Raw genomic sequence first — 17,492 nt, 5'->3', positions numbered from 1 at the left:
ACACAAGAAAATATGATTAAATAGCAATGCTACTAATGCTTCAAATTAAAGAACCGATACCTAAATCACCTTGTGAGAACAGAATTCACATAAATCAATTTCTTCATTACGGTCTTTGATTTAATGTAATTTAGTTTTATTTTTATGATCTCCCCCCCCCCCCGCCTTAGTTTTATAAAGAATATAATATATTCAATTTAACTTACAGTTATACAATTTCTTATCTTCGAATAGTATTTAGACTAATTTTTACTCCTGAATTTAATAAATGTAAGAATTAACAAGTCTGTTCTTTATTTACGAGGGATACAATTTATAGGCTTCTAATACAGGGAGCTAAGTAGTTTAAAAAATTGAACAGACACATTTTTATAAGGTTATACATTCTTTTCTCAAAATGCTATTACTTCTATTACAGTAACCGGAAACCTTCTTCTTAAACAGGTCTAATAATAAAGAAAGTGTATGAGAGAATATATTTCGTAATGGTCATATGGCTTCTAACATTACCAGCTGAGCTACAAAGACTAAAGAGAAAGTGGGTAACACTTTAAACACCATTTTAGTGGAGGATATTTGAAAAAATTGCAGTTAAGCTGGAAGTCAAGCAATCTTTTTCATGAATTTTTGCATCAGAAATATTTTTGGCCAGGAATTTTCATTTTTTTTAAGTAAACTTCTTCATTCTGTAACCCAGTGAAATTAGGAGGGTTTTACTAATTACTGGAGGAGTAAGTGCTTGAAAGAGCCTTGAGTAAAGAGTGGTTACCTGTGGTAGCAAAGGAGAGGTTTCAGTGATCTCAGAGGTCCTTTCTAATCTACATTTCCAGGCTTAAACCCAGTTCCTAAACATAAAAACATGAGAAATAACCTTGCCTACGCTTGCAAAGGCATACACCTTGGAGAGAAGGCTAAGAGTGGAAGCTGGGGAAAGAGAAACAGAAAGTGGAAGTGTGATTTGCAGACTGATGCTAATGAGCCCCAACTGGCCTAATTACCCATAGGGTTTTCACCAGGGCTTGTGTGGGATGATAGAGTCAGCTGGATGCTCCTTTCTCTGGCTTTGGGAAAAAGATCTGACATTTCCTGCCAGAATGTATATTTTAGTGTTTGGAAGATAGACTTGACTCTTGATTATTACTGCAAGTAAGACACCAAGGACACAATGATACAACTTAATATATTTGTAAACTTTAATTTAGCAAGTGAAATTGTCATAAATTATATAAATGTATTTTTTTTACAATAAATAATTCTTAAAACCATACTCCCACAGAATCTGGGCAGAAATACATTCTGACCTGATAGTCATGACATGCTGAAAAATTCAGTACATAAAAACATAGAGTGTGCATATGGAAAAATACTGCAATTAACAATTAAACCAGCTGATGCTCTTCATTTGTCCAACAATCCGTTTGGCACGAGGATCAAACTGGAACTGAGTTGTTGCATGGAAGAAGTAGACATAGCCTAGAAATAAAATTTAATCCAATTATACTTCATAGGTGACTCCTTTCCAGTATTTAGGGAAAAAACCCAACATAGGCAACCCATATATACTTGCTATTTTTAATTACTTTCTCATTAAGGTTAATAACAGATTTTTGAAAACAAATAATTCTATTTACAGAAGCCTAAATATTCAAGTAAACCCAGATAAAAGGTATGTTTTACTTACCGTTTTTCTGGAAAACAGCATCAACTCTGCCAATTTTTCCAAAATCAGAGACTATTTTCCTGGGATAACCATGATCCATGGTTTTTTTGTTTTCATCGTATCTTAACACAAGAAATATCATTACAGTTTGTGAGGAAGCAGACAATATTTTGAAAGTCCAAAGCAAATTCATACACATATACAATTCCACTGTTACCAACAAGTCTTATAAAGATTAGCTAAAGTAGATTTTTGCTTCTTCCTATTATGTATAAAGGTTCTCACATTATGAGTGTCTTGAGATCTCAAAATTCTGCCTTTGGTAAAGTTTGCAACAAGACTTTCAAAGACCTTGGCAATGCAGGCCAGGATTTATTCATGCATTTCTGGACTGTTCAGAGCCTTGGCCATCACTTGCACCTAAAATGAGTTTCTATTTCAAGTCATGGGATATCCAGTTCAGTATAAAAGCAAAATATAAAACTTGGGAGTAGAAGATGGTAGCACAGTCCTGAAGCATACTTGTGTAAGTGTCAGCTACGTGCTTCTTAAACAAAATTACTCTCTGAAATTTGTCATGAGCTACTCTTGAATTATAAATATGACCAACTGTACAACTGGAGAATATTTATAGTTTGTTCATAGAGAAATTAAATTAGAACACTTTTTATTAGCAGTTCATTTTTGTTTGAAATGTAAATGAAAAGTGGATGCTATCACAGCATCGCACAGGAAGGCAGCACTCTTGTGGAGAAAAAGTGAATAATTTACTAGAAAATCACTCATATTGGGCAGATGTTTCATTCAGTTGCAATCAATTACATTGCTCCTACAGGAATCTAATATATGGCAAAAAAATCCTCTAGAAATGTTGACATTTCCTAGAAAATGCTTAAAATTTTTAAACTTTGAGAGATTTGAGTAATTTCTGGAATATACCTGGTTTAAACATTATTGCACTTGACTTTTATAGTATTACATGAGTCCTCAGGGACAAGTGAAAATAAACCTTCTATTAAATGAACATTGAATCTTACCTCCAGTATCTGTCAGCTACAAAGAAGTATGTTTTTCCCGTGGTTTCATCACTGTAAGCTGCATTAACTCTTTTAACAGTCTTCGGGAACCCCAAATGATAGATTGGTTTAGGATAGCCAGGTGCAATGTCGTATCCCCTGAGAAGCCAGTATTTACCCTCTGAAAAATATAATTGCATTTCATTTGTTTTTGCTATTTGTAAACAGCATTTAATTGTGTTTTAGGTGGGTAGGAAACAGTATGTCTTAGATATCAGCATTATTCATTTCAGTTTCTTACTTTAGAAAATGGTTCTAATTCTTGCACTGGGGCTACATCATGAAGACAGTGGAGATGTATTTTGGTTTTATGAGTCAAACATTAGAATCATAAGGTGTATGGATAGCACTTTTCCAAGGTTTTATTTTCAAATGAATATGAAGTGTTTGTCTGGGTAACTACTTAGGGAGGGCTGGAGACTGATGAGTTAATCCACTGACACTGGGTTGGGATATTGAGATTATTAAATGCCTGTAATATGCTATTTGATTATACAGCCATATACTACTTTGAAAACTAGACAATGTGCATTAAATTAAACCATTAAGAAGGGCATGTGTCTAATGAAAATGCTTTCGTAATTTAAAAAGTAATGAACACATTCATGTATGACAATATATCATGTACTGTAACAGATGCATAATGAAGATATTTGAGACACTTAAAGCATATTTCAGACCTTTAAAGAAAAAAACTAATTGTTTTTTCAGTTAGCAACTTTCCTTTCACAGTATGCCTTTCCACAGACTTTCCCCCCCCCCCCCCCCAAATATCACAAAATACTAATAAGCATATCAGTAACAGTAGTGTACAAATGTCTGTATTTACCAACTCAATTTAGCAAAAGTCCCTCTGCATAAAGTGAAATGTTGTTACCTGAAGAGAACTAGACCTGGAGAAGGGAAGCTATTCCCATGTCTTGTTTTTTAGAGATTAACTATAACAGAGGGCAAGTTTCAGTATTAGGACCTCTGGAGATCCCTTAAACAATATAACTCTATGATCCTCTGGTTTAATTATTTGCAGATTTGTAATATTCTCTCTTTCACTGATCTTCCTTAAAAAACACTTTGACTTCCATAATTGCATAGTTTGCAAAGGAGCAAGGAGTAACTGGTCAGAAAAAAGTGGAGAATTTCAGATTCCATTACCTTTGAAAAGTAAAACTTCATCTCTCTCCACGTTTTCATAAGCAGCTTGAATTCCTGCTGGTAAATTTGGCCAGAACAGTGAGATAAAATTGAGCTCCGCCTCTGCCCTCAAAGGATGTTTGCGCAGCATATATCTGTTTTAAACAAAAATTATGTAATGAAATAGTTCCATTGTGATCGTAAGTGCAAAGTAATAATTATAGCTCCTGGAGTATAACAGGGAGGAGATGGGTACCTGGATGTGAACATATCCCTCCACTGAATGTGAAGGAAATCTTGAGTGACTGCACTCTTAACTTTAGCACCACAGTTACATGCTAAAAATCAGGCAAGATAAATATAAGCCCTTCTACTTCTCTGTAGGACAAGCAGGCTAAGATTTGGCTTCGGTAACCACCCAACAGGCATCTTTCTACATAACAGTGCTCTCAGTTCTGCCCCTGCTCTGGTATCGAGGAGCAGCAGAAGGGTTAGTGTGGGACCCACGGGCACATCGCTGGCAGATGTAGGAATGCTCTTGCTTTGCAACAGCAGCAGAATAGCTGGAAAACAATCTAAAAGCCCTCATTTCCTTCACTGCTCTTGTCAACTAGGGCTCTTAGGATTAATGATTGGAGAGCTCTCACTTGTGTAAATAACATAATAGTTTTCTAGTGCTTCTCTTTCTACTACATTCCAAAAAGGACACTTTTCCCTCATGGATTACAGATTTTTTAAAACTACTGAATATTTTAAGGAGATAGTATATGTGCTTATTTTTGTTACCTGCCCTTGAAGAATATTATTTCTCCACGTAGGGTAGTAATAGCATCAAATGTCAAATTTGGGTCGCAAGCTTGTGGAGTTCTGGGGCCTGTTGGCTGCACAGCAGCATTAGACTGTCCTATGGGAAGAATATTTTATCTTTTAGTATGGAGAAATATAAAGACAGTGTTTAGAAGATCTCTGAGGACACCAAGAAGCCTCTTTACAGAGAATGAGAAGGCATATGGTTTTAAACTAAGGGTCTGTCACTAAAAGAAGGCTTTTAATGTTGATAAAGCCATTTGTGTTCATCTTTTCCAAAATAAGTTTTTTTGCAGAACCAGACTTTAGCTGAAGTTAGGTTCTAGGAATTTTCCCTTTTGTTATCCATTGTTCAGCAACAGTTAAACTTCTCATTTTGGTGGAATAGGCATATTTTAAATGTATTCTTATTATTGTTTACCAGCCTCCCAAGTGGAAATGTTAAATATTTTTTTTTTCTTACCATAGATGGCTTGAATGCCATCAATGTCATCCTGAGGAAGAAGGAATTCACTGGGGTCCGTGTAGGAGTAAGTTGGATACATCAGTGCTCCAGGATCATTTGAATGAGACAGACCCAGCGAATGGCCAAGCTCATGGGCAATAACAATGAACAAATTGTATCCTGTAGGATAAAAATCACATGAACCAAGGTAAAATCTGTTTCAGTATTCAGCACAATTGACTAAATGGAAAGTACTTATCCATCCTCCCAAAATACACTACAGGTACAAGACAGGCTGTAGGTAATGCTATCAACATCATGACTCAAAAATATTGTTACAGAAGAGCTATATGAGTACTTAAAGAATGTCTGGCTGTAGCTGTGGTCTCATTGTCCTTTCTCTAGTGCCCTTGTGTCTTAAACACAAACCCTGTTTACCCTGCTATCACATGAACTGCTCAGATCAAGGACATGCCAGTGACAGGTGGTGGTTCAGGCATCCAACAGAAAAAACCCCCACAACCTTCAAAAGAAGCACTGAGATGACAGTTTTGGTGATACTTGAATATGCCAGTTAGTACCAAACTTTGAAGTGCTAAGTTAAGGAAGATAAAGGATTTGACTTGAGAAGTTTACCACCAGATGTTCCTGTATCCAAGTTTTAGGTTTCATCTGAACAAGAAAAATATTTTGAAGTGCTCACTTTGTTGCCATTATAGACCACTATGACCTAAAAGTCTCTTTTCTAAGAACTGATTCCTACAAATGACCAAAAGGAAAAAAAAAAAAAAAAAAAAAAAGAGGAAAACAATTTAAAAGGACACATTCTGCCACTTTTGCTCACTTTTTGCCTGTGATCAGGCTCATGAACTAAGATTGTTCGAGGTAAGACTATATAAATGGATCTAGTTACAAAGTCCTTACCTCTTCCATCTTTTGTCCAGGCTTCCTCCTCATCAAGATGCACATCTCCACCAATGCCTTCACCAGGCTGGAAAGCATGAGCCAGTTGCCCATTGGGGCCATCAAAAGGAGAGTTGTCATGGTGGTCTAAAATGAAAAGGGAAAAAATCAGTTAGTATCCTAAATTATTTCTATGATTGCACATGGCTATTTAATGCATAAATATATCAGTTACCTCTGTAGGCAAAAGAGATCATTATATCTGCTTCTTTGTCCTCAACCTTTTGGAACGTCAGTGGCGTCACATTGCTCCAGACACTGAGAGCTTTTTGGATTGCTGCATCTACATCAACTTGTCTCATCTTTGGGGTGTAATTCAAAATCCTTAAAAGGAAACCAAATGTATTATATATTGTTAAGAATACAGAATTTTAGCTGAAAAATAGTAACTTGTGCAAAAGTCAGAAAACTTAGACATGTCTTACATGAATGAAAATTAATAATGTCTTCATTTTAGATACTGTCTTCTAGTGTGCCTGCCTTCGTACAGAAATCAATTAATCACTCTGGATGTCTGTATATGGTGTAATGTACCTACTCCAGACCCCTCAAAGTTGGGATGCTAGATTTATATCTTTTTGTACCAGATTAGGAAAGGTTACCTGTATGTCAGATTATTTCTTTTCCATTTGGGATTCCCTGCTGTGAACACATATTGCCCTACATCAGGTATACCACATCTGGGTTTTTTCATCATCTCCAAAGTTTCAAGATCAGGTTTCCCAGTCACTTGCAGTCCAAAGAATTCCTGCATTTCCTTGAGTTTTTCAGAAAGGGCATTTTCATCCTTCCTTCTTAAATGAGGCTCATGACTCCTTTGAAGATTGTAGAAATTCTGTAGATAATTCTGAACAAAAAAAAAAAAAAAAAAAAAAAAAAAAAAAAAAAAGAGAGAAGAATCATGACATACCAGCACTGTCTGCAGTCACACTTAAATTTTCTATGTAATCTTGAACTATTCCCATATCAACACCCCCTATGTTTACCAGGAGCATGAACAACCCATTTTCTCCAGGAACCGGTGCGAAGAGTGAGATATAATTTACAGTTTTCATAAAGTTTTCTGAATTTCTTGTTTCACTGATGGAATATATGAAGAAGTGCCTTTAAAATCTAATCTTTACTATTAATAAGTAATTCCTCATTATTTATGGTGTCCAATTACTGTAACAGCAAAACTGGTGTCATTCAAGGGAATAAAGATTGGCAGTGAGACTCCACACAACCACGAATGCCAACAAAGCAGGTGGCTACTACTACAGAGTCAGCACGTGAATCATGCCATTCATTTTTAGCTATGAAATATGATATTAGGAACTCAGGTCTTCCTACGAAATTTCATCAATTTTGTCTCAAGTAAATAGTGTTGCGTCTATGTAAGTGTTGTATTTCTCATAGATGTCCCATTTTTTCAAAGTATTCTGTAAAAGTTCTATTCAGCAAAAAATTAAAATACATGCCTGCTTCAAGAAAATTTCCTGCCTTATGTTTCTGAGAGTGATCATATCACAAGTTTCAAAGCACGTTCTGAAATGTAAATTGTTGCTGAGTGATTATTTCTGCACAGCTCCAGAGCCTTGCTGCCAGAACTTATGCTTTGGAAGTTTTGTTATTACTTTACTGACAACATCAAAAGTGAAGCTATGCAATATTCAAATGACTTTTGGGTAAATAAGTTCCACATAATTTTCACACATTTTCTAGATTGATAGGAAAAGCTTTCTCCTGAAACCCCTGCAAAATGTTACACCTTTAATTTCAAGCCATATTCTGTGAAAAGAATTGCAATTATAGTTCTCTCTCAGACTACCTTATGCTTCACTTAGAAATGCACTGAAAAATATTTACCTCTACAAGCTTTAGGGTTTTTCTTTCATCTTCTGCTTCTGGAGCCACAGGAAAAGCAAAGGAGATGGCCACGTGTAGCAACAGGAATGAAAGCGTCTTCATCCTTGTCTAAGGTTGTCTGTCTCAGTTTCACTGTTGAGCTATTGAACACGCTTCTCAGGTCTGTTTATATAGCATAAATCAGTGACAGTCTGACTCATGCTGTATAATATCCTCTGATTAGTAAAAATGATGTGTAACAGTTTCATCATCAGGTAGTGATGCAATGTATTTAAGTAATGTTACTGTCCTTATTTTGCCTGAGCCTTCTGTTTTGGACAATGTTATAGTGTGTTTAATAAATAAGGAAATTCTTTTCTGGTAACATGGAGCTACATTTCATAGGTTTTTTTTAATCATGAATTTAGAATATTTATGGCACAAAGTTTTGACAAACTGGAGAAAAAATAGGAAATAACATATAAGAGTAACAATATAACATTGTATTATAATTAATAACATGCTATATGCATGATACATATGTTTTAATATTTTAAAAAATACATCATATTATGTCATAATATGTGATAATAATATCTTTAAAAGACTACAAAGAACTGTTCTTATCTAGGAATAGATGGTATTATAACTCCAGGAGGACTGTCATCAACTAACTAAAAGTTCTACCTAAAACAATCTCATGATGTCAGCAAAACTGAGGGCAGAAATGATTGAACAATTTTTGACTAATACTAAAAAAAAATCAGTTGTGTTACTAGAATGCATAAACTAGGTTCCCATATGTATGGTAAGTAAAATAATGTTTATACTCTTGCCACCACGGGTGAGGTCTCAGCTGCAGTAGCATGTTTGGATTCAGACAGATAGATTATCTCTGGTCGGAAGGATTCCATAAAGCTCAACAAGAATTTCTGTGAGTCTGGAAAAGGAAGATTAAAGTAACCATTTTGTGACTGTGTTCACTGCTTCATGGAAGGAAGAGCGAGGGGAGCCATGACAAATGATGTTAAATATACGAAAGGTTTTTCCTAAAAGGGAAGCAGTGACCATTCTCCAAGACTCTAGAATGGTCTTAAACAACAGTGGTTAAGTTTAGACATGAGGTTTGGAGTACAGATGCCTGAGCATTAATACTATTTGAGATGCTCTAGGGAATCCCACTTGACCTCCACATCCCTGGAAGGATGTAGGTCTCCATAGCTCCTGTGTCATGGCAGCCCACCCCAGGTGGGCATCTCCAGTACAGGCAGATGAGTAATGAGATGGAATTTGTGTTTTGTTGTGTAGATAACCGTAAGTTATTTAGGTGTCTAAGCTTCCATTTTGAATAATGGATTCTAGAGAGTTAATTCTAGATTAATTGCTCTTTATGCTTCATTGAATGTATTGGTTACGTCTCTACCAATGATAAAAGGTGTTTAAATACCCAGGACACATGCGGGAACCTACAGTATAGCCCCCTACACTGAGGAAAGCATTTCTAACTGCAAGGATGGCTAAGCATCAGAGCAGATGACCTGAAGTAGCTGCATGCTTGCCAACTCTAGAAGCCGTCAAGTACAGGTGGGACGTCTTTCAGAATGGATTTGGTATTGCTGTCCTTGTTGGAGGTAAAAAGCCTCCATGGGAACCTTTAAAGGGAAACAGTAAATGTTAGTACGAGAGGGAGAAATACAAATACATACCAGTATCATATTTTTCTGATACATGAGCAAGTTTTGCTCTGAAGGAGCTCAATACAGGATGAAAATTTTAACTGTGCTGGGAAGTACTTAATTTCCCAAACATCAGATAAAGATAATGTATTTGGTATATGATTCTCACTCACTGTAGTGTAGCACCCCCTAATTATACCTAGGTTCAGCAGCATAGACACCATTCCTAGGAAAAGTAAATTACTTTATACCACCCAATGCAAGTCACATTGCTTGTCTGGAGGAATAAAGCTAATAACAGGACATTTCAAAAGCAGAAGCAGCATCCCAGTGCTGATATTTGAAATGACTAGGACAATAATTCCTCAAAAGGTACAGGTTTTGTAGATGTAAAGAAATTCAGCCTCATGGTTCATAGTCCAAGGAAACTTCACTGTTGATTATTCTTAATCTATCTTGATTTTCAGACAAGAACAAAAACAGTTGTGCATGTTGGTTGCTTCTCCGGGTCTGCTATGGCTCACACGATCCTGGGATTTGTGACATGCTGCTTAACTTCTTTAACTGTGTTTCTAAACCAGTGTTACTTCCCTGTAAATATTTCTCCTGCATATGTTTCTACAGGCTGGTCTATATAGTTCTTGATCAATACCTCCCTATCTTTCTTCTTTTTTCTTTTTTTTTTTTTCCCTATGGCCAGATTTTAATGTTACCAAGAGGATATTGAGTCAGGCAGAGGGTGAGAGGGAACATCTGGTTGTTTTCCAGGAAATTTAAAATAAATAATTACTTTCCAAAGCAGCCAGTGGCAGAACTAGAAAGTCCTGGACTTCAGCACTAGCTTTGAGAACTGTTTATCCATTTGAAAAGTCATCAAGTGAAAAACATTAAAGATCATCAGGAAGAGGAAGCAGAAGCAGTGGCTTCCCTCCGTCTTGGGAATTTCCACAGTGTTAGGCTACAAAGTCATGTCCCGTTTCACTGTCTGCATTGGCTTCCTACTGCGTGTCCTTCAGCACATCTCCCTCAAATGAGGGAGGAGAGGTTTTGGTCATCTGCTCTTCCCATGGTGTGGCAGCTAGCACATTGCCACCATCTCCTTTGCAAGCACACGCCTTCAGACAAAAAACTCAAAACTCAACAGAAGGAGACATGAATATGTCAAAATGAAGCTGAGACCCCTTGAAATACAGGAAAATTTTCATTGAGTACCAGCCAGTGTCTACACAGTCTCACTGCTTGCAGGAGCATTGTGTTGCATCTGATAGGCACAGTCTGTCCTGGCCTCTCACTAAAACCAATTTCTACCCATTTTCCCAGTTCAGGGGCTCTGTCCTGTGTGCAGGGGTGTGTGTGGGGTCTCAGTGACAGCCCCTGGGGGAGGATAAGTGGCTGGAGACCCCTGTGGCTGTGGTGCTGCAACTGGAGAGACTGGGGTGCATGCATGTCAATTGGGCACATAGGTATGTGTGTGAGGGCTAATGAAGATCCAGCTGGATGAGCTGTGTGTCAAAGTGGCCATAAGCCAGGGCTGGGTACTGGAGAGACCAGGGTTCAGTGGGATGGCTACCTGAGGGAGGGATGGGGGGCTAAATCAGCAATTGGGGAGGCTGTGGGATCTGGGGTGGGTGGTGACATCCATTGGTGTATGTGCACATGAGGCAGCAGGGGACACCAGCACATCCCAGGGTAGCTGCTGGGTGGATGAGGTGTCTGAGCCCAGCTGCTGGGGGATCCATAGTGTCTTTGTATGTGTGTGCTTGTGTGCATGCACCTCATGGGAATACATGCTCAGCCTTGTTGCTGGCTTGGCCTGGGGGCATGGAGCTGCAGGAGCTTCATGTCTATCAGGGTACAAGATCTGGGAAACTCCTGACACATTGGCCTTGCCTGAAGTTTGCCAAAAATCTCCATGTAACCTGTGGAGAGAGATAAACTTTGCCCTTACTTAGACCCAGTTGTTCTTCACAGGCAGCTCTTGCCTGGACCATGAGCATCAGTACCTCAGTCAGGTCACCCTGAATCACCCTCCCAGGTCTGGCATTCATCTGCTAAGTCACTGCTAAACCCAAACTGGGTGCCTATGGAAGAGGGGGTTGACACTGTTGGTAAGAAAGGGCCAGCATTTTCAAGGGCTTTTCCATCGTACACCCAGGAAGTAAGGCTTATGTCTGCCTGTATTAGCAGCAATCTTGTTTTATTTGCACATTTCTTCCTCATTAAAACTGCACCCTTGTTGTTTGTACTGAGGCAAGAGACCTTGAAGTATCCCTTTGCTAGGTATTCTACTCACTGTTCCTTGTTTGTTCAGTCTGCATAGGAACATAAGCACTGCCAGAGGTCTATCCAGCACTTTCTGCCTTTCCAGCATTGACTGAAAAGGATTTAGGCAGAAGCATAAAAGGAGGCTTATTTCCCCAGAAGAGTTCCCCAGCCTGGAACAATTTTCTGTCTCAGTACATGTAGTGACTACATTTCCATGTACTTTGTACCTCACTTACCTAGGGCTTGTATTTGACTCTTCAGGCTATTTCCCTTTTCCCCTAATTATTCCTGATAATATTTTAAAATGTTCTAATGGCTTTCATCCTTCTTTCCCTAAGGAGAAACTTCCACCCACACCCTTGACTAAATAACGAAAAGATAAATTCACAGTGTGAATCATAGTGGGTTTTCCCTAAATCAAAGTCTCTTACTACAGCGGAACTTTGATTGGTAGTTCTGTAATTTTAATATTACAAAAAATAAAAGTAGTATTCACAATTCCGAGAACTGTTTGCTGTTATAATTTGTCACAATTATGTTTAAAATTGCTTTCTCAGTGGCAGGTGGCACTACAAAGTACAATCATCAGTCTTGCAGGAAGCACTTTTATGTCTATTCTGTGCTCTTTGCATATCTTAATCTCTTCATGTGCATGGTGGGTCAACCTTGCTGGACACCAGACGCCCACCAAGCTGCTCTATCACTCCTCTCCTCAGCAGAACAGCAGGGGAGAAAATAAGATGAAAAAACTCTTGTCTGTCAAGATAAAGGCAGTTTAATGAAGCAACAGCAAAAGTCACATGTGCAGAACTGAAGGAAGACAAAAGATGTTCTTCCCAGCAGCAGGCGATGTTTGGCCACTTCCTGGGAATCAGGGCTTCAGTACACGTCGTAGTTGCTCTGGAAGAGAAATGCCGTAAAAAATAAATGCCCCCCTTCCTCCTCCTTTTTCTTAGCTTTTGTGTCTGAGCAGATGTCCTATAGTATGGAATATCCTATTTGTCAGTTTAGGTCAGCTGTCCTGGCTCTGTCCCCTCCCAAGACATTGCCCACCCCAGCCTACTGGTGAGAGGGGTGGGGAATGTTGAAGAGACAGCCGTGATGCCGTGTGAGCACTGCTCAGCAATAGCCAAAAGACCGGTGTGTTATCACCACCTTTCTAGCTACCAATACAAGCACAGCACTGTGGGGGCTGCTGTGGGGGTCAGCCAGACCCAATACAATCTCTGCTCCTTATCCCATACTGTTTGCATCATGCTTAGGTCCCACATGACTTAATACGTACATAAATCTAACCACTCCATTGTATTTAATTCTCATTACTGAAATTCCTTCTTACCAACATTTACAACTTAAACAACATACCTAAACCATCTTTATACCCAACATACAGATTTATACATTCTCAATAACTACTATTTTGTCTTTTAACAGATAGATATTACTTTTCCATTCCATGAGCTTTCTCTGCTCCTTCAGATGTTCACAAAAGGCTGTGACTTGGGCCCCATCTGTCAGGATGGGTACTCAGGACAGGAGAAGCAGTATGTTTGATTGTTGGGCACCAGCACTGGCTTGGTTTGGTTCATGCTTGTACTCGTCTGGTTCCTTGTGTATCTCACTCTTCGTAGGTTCAGGTAACTCCTGTAGCAATGGGTTTCCCATCTATTTTGAAGCAACAAAATAAAAATCTTTCTGCAAACCCAGAATGTTACCCTGAAACAGGGTATTTTCCTGGAAGGATGTCACTTTTCATGCAAAGACTGAAGTGTCAAAGTGTCAGATCATGTCACTGTGCAGCAATATTCAACTGGTTGCCAGATATTCACACGGAGTTAGAGAATTCATTAAGAATTTTGTCTTAATAACCCAAATACATTTTAATACCAAGATGAAAAAGCCAAAGGCAACCCTCCAAGACAGATGTCTGAAGTTGAAGGCAACCCTCCAAGACAGTCTTGAAGTCTGCATAAGCTCGTGGCTTAACGTCACCCAATGTTAAACATTTCCTTTATAGAAATGCTGTTGATACTGCTCCAAGAGAATGATCACTCCCTCTGTTTACGAACCAGGGTGCTGTGCTGGGCAGGGTTAGGAGCACAATGGCATAGTTCAACTCATGCTGAAGTCCAAAGGCCACTGTGATAGGGCTCAGGATACCAAGTGCTGAATCAGTCCTAATTATTCTATTGTAGAAAAGCAATTCAGCGTAGCAAGTCACACACTAGGGCAGTGCCTGAGTTACACATCAGTGACTTGCACAGTCTCAGACATGGCATCATCAATGATTTCAGTAAATGGAGTGCCACTTGCCATGCCAAGCACCTGTTTCCTGAACACACAGGAAAACCAAATCACATTCTTCATCCCTGCAGGTGAGCTGTTGCTTGGGATGGGAACTTGCTCTGATGTGTCCTGGGTATGACCTCCCTGATGGCAGACAGGCCCTGGGATGCCTTGCAAAGCCAGCCTTACCAGCTTAAAGGCCTTTGCCTCTAAACTTGGCATTTGCCATACGAGTTGTGCAGATGTAAAACTTGAGCTGAAATAGGCAGCAAGAGGAGATCAATATCTCCACACTGATCTACAAGATAAATCTGCATATGCCCCGGGGCTCTGGACAATTTGGGACATACTGGAATTGCTATAGGCTGACAGACCACCAGCTGGATGCAGGGCACCAAGGCCAAAACATCCTGTGAACCAGCTACCACTGGTGAACCTGCAAGGGCTGTTGTCTTGCTGGCAGGGAGCAGACATGAACGAGCTGATTGAAGACCAGCCAGATGGCAGTTGAGAGGCTGCCAAGGAATCAGCTGGAAACAAAGTCTGCACCTTGGCAGCTTTTAACTATTTTCTCTGGAATACCAATGGCAGCTGAGATGTGTCTTTGCAGTTCTGAGTTGCCTTCAGCACTTCTGAGCCCACAAATATGCTGCTTCTGTCACCAAGAAAGAGTTTCCCCCAACCCCCATTTCCTTAAACCCAAGCCAACATTTCACTAGGAACAACTCCCTGCAAACAGTAGTTCAGTGGACTCATTCTAATTTCCTTCTTTTCTGCCAATATCACTTACCTTTGTCTGTTTTACTCAGGTGTTAAAATCTCTGGTCTTTTAGTTCTGGGTGTCAAAATCACTACACAAGAGCTTTTGGGTTCACTGTCACAGCCTTATCTATTGTAATAATGCATATGGAATCCTGCCAAGAGCAGTATCAAAGGGCGTTTGTCCCTTCCAGGCAGGGTGAATGTGTGAAACCAAGAAAACCAATAAACGGTAAGGAAAAAAACACCATCCAAACCAAACTGGTTTTTTTCTGGGGTAGATAGTGTTGGGTTTTCCATGTTGGACTTCCTGGATTGTTTTTGGTGGACGCACTACGAAGTCCTTGGCAAAGAAAAGGCGAATAGATACATTCAGATGTAGGCAAAATTTCCTCCAAGACAAGGTGGTGAAAACCACAACAAATGAGACCATTACAAATAAAGCATTGAAGAAAGCAAAGTAATTTTTGTGATCTGAATTCTAGAGGAGAGTCACATGATAAACTTGTTCCTTGTGAAGAAACTTTTGTCTTCACACAATTTTTCATGCAAAGAGGCTAGAATTTTTCTATAGCATGGAAAAATCTGATGTGTGAAGAAGACTGAGAAAACCATAACTGAAATGCTTGGACTAAGTGTACCACAGGCAATGAATATATCAACTCAGAGTCCAGGTATCAAACTGTATCTTAGGAGAGCACAGGATACTGAATATAGGTCAATGACCTTCCATTCAAAAGTTTACTTTCACCCAGGTGATGAGGCTGACTTGTCAATAGTACCAGAGGTTTTCAAAATAAGAATTGTGAAAGAAAAAAAGACATCAACATCTGCCACTAAAACAGAGAAATTATGTTAAAATAGATAGTACTAGAGTAGATCAAGCTCTGTTTCTGCTACAGATCCAAGACTTTGTATTTAACAATTAGCATGATCATCTGTGTACATAGTTAGTGAAATAAGGAAGGAAAGAGTCCTGACTAATCAGAAACCATCAAAAACAAAGAAGTCAGGTAAGTATTTGAGAGCCAGAAATCTACAAAACAATCATGAAAGGTCTAGGACAAGCCAGCTTTGCTCTGAGAGCTATAATCCCACCTGAAAGAGAATATTTCCAAGAAAGGTTGGAAAGCTCGGAGTTGGAAGAGAGGACATGGTCTAGCAATGGCAGTGCTAAGGAGGGCACAGATACTGTAGAGGAGGATCAGCAACAGGAACAACCGAAGAAAACCACTCATACCTAAGATAGTTAGAAACTTCCTTAAGGAACAAAAAAATCTATAAAGTGTGAGCCAACTGCTCAAACATGCATCTTTTTGACTTTTACTGTTATAGCTGAGACCATGGACTGATTAAGTCTTGCAGTTGTGAGACCACTCAAAACGCCATACCAGAAACATGAAGGAAAACCAGAACTAGAAAACAAGAACAGCTTAATAAGGGACAAATAAGCAGACTGAAATATTTCCTGCTAAATTGAATAGAAATATTTGAGTTAAAAGACATGAACCTGCTTCCCTGGCCTTGGCAATATCAGAGACCAATCAGAGCTACAAATTTCCTTTTCTGGAGGTGCTGTAATTAAAACCAATCATTTTGACTGTAGTTCTGTTTGGTCAGCAAGGTCGTCTTTACCACCTCCACAGCAGGGTGTGGCAGCAGTATTTGTCTTCAAGACTGAGAATGCCATCATATGTTTGGGCCTCGATAGAATTCAGATAAATTTTTTTTGGTGGCTAGAAACACACTGGTGTGCCCTATTTGAGTAGTTCTGCTACCAGGGGTTTTAAAATGCATCAGAAAAAAAGTGTGTTAAAATATCATATTGCATTCATACGATACAATTGTATGTATCAATACAATTGCCCTGTCCTAACAGGGACAGAGGCAGTGAGCACAAACTGAAACACAGGAGGTTTCCTCTGAACATCAGGAAACACTTTTTTACTGTAAAGGTGACCAGGCACTGAGTGAGGCTGCCCAGTGAGGTGCTGGAGTCTCCCTCTTTGGATATGTGCAAAAGTAGAATCTTCAAAAGCCACCTAGAGCCTTGGCAACCCACTCTAGGTGGCCCTGCTTGAGCAGGGGGCTGGACTAGATGACCTTCAGAGGTCCAAACAACCTCAATCATACTGTGATTCTGTGATTCATGGAGAAGTGGAATCAAATAGAAAAGATACCTGCTCTAAGACCTTAGATCTTGCTAGCTGTTAATCTGAACACTTATGGGCCCCTGTGAAGCACTACTAAGTGATGACTGACTTCAGCAGCAGGGAGATTATTGCCAGCAGTACTGAGCTGGCAGCTGCTGTGTGTCTGTCTCCCGAGTCCAGAGACCCATGAGGCTGGCCACAGAGACCATGACAGACAGAACATGTGGGGCGCTTGGACAAATACGAAAAGGACTGATGGCCCCATCCTGTTCCTGTCCTCTGGCTGATGAGGGCTTCTATCCACTGGTAAAGCACTGACACGGAAACACAGTGCGGATGCCCTCAGTCCCCCCAACAGCTGCCCCCACACCTCCTGCATCACCAGTAACATACAAGTCCCTACAGCTTGCAGCTATGTCCAGCTGCCAGTACTCAGACCTCAGC

General features: G+C 39.4%; 1 protein-coding gene across 1 annotated transcript; it reads right to left on the bottom strand.

The window, feature by feature from the left end:
* Positions 1-1,239: 1,239 nt before the first annotated feature.
* LOC101924590 (interstitial collagenase) lies at positions 1,240-8,068 on the bottom strand. The gene is made up of 10 exons (XM_005230555.3): positions 7,931-8,068; positions 6,685-6,929; positions 6,258-6,406; positions 6,044-6,169; positions 5,138-5,299; positions 4,654-4,771; positions 3,889-4,022; positions 2,698-2,857; positions 1,682-1,782; positions 1,240-1,473 (listed from the first exon to the last, which is right to left on the bottom strand). Exons 1-10 carry the CDS (start codon positions 8,030-8,032, stop codon positions 1,373-1,375), a joined length of 1,398 nt encoding a protein of 465 aa, XP_005230612.2. The 5' UTR covers positions 8,033-8,068; the 3' UTR covers positions 1,240-1,372.
* Between the last annotated feature and the right edge of the window lie 9,424 nt (positions 8,069-17,492).

This window comes from Falco peregrinus, chromosome 4 (assembly GCF_023634155.1).
Source record: "Falco peregrinus isolate bFalPer1 chromosome 4, bFalPer1.pri, whole genome shotgun sequence".
NCBI lineage: Eukaryota > Metazoa > Chordata > Aves > Falconiformes > Falconidae > Falco > Falco peregrinus.
The sequence above is the reverse complement of the archived record's forward strand: the minus strand, read 5'-3'. Positions and strand labels throughout refer to the sequence as shown.

What these genes read in the sequence shown, in the direction of transcription:
- LOC101924590 (XM_005230555.3), bottom strand. Translation starts at nt 8,032, where the DNA reads ATGAAGACGCTTTCATTCCTGTTGCTACACGTGGCCATCTCCTTTGCT. An exon ending in AGAAATAATCTGACATACAG is followed by an intron (nt 6,407 to 6,684) that starts GTAACCTTTCCT and finishes TTTCCTTTTAAG; the next exon opens with GATTTTGAATTACACCCCAA. An exon ending in ATAATATTCTTCAAGGGCAG is followed by an intron (nt 4,023 to 4,653) that starts GTAACAAAAATA and finishes TGTTTAAAACAG; the next exon opens with ATATATGCTGCGCAAACATC.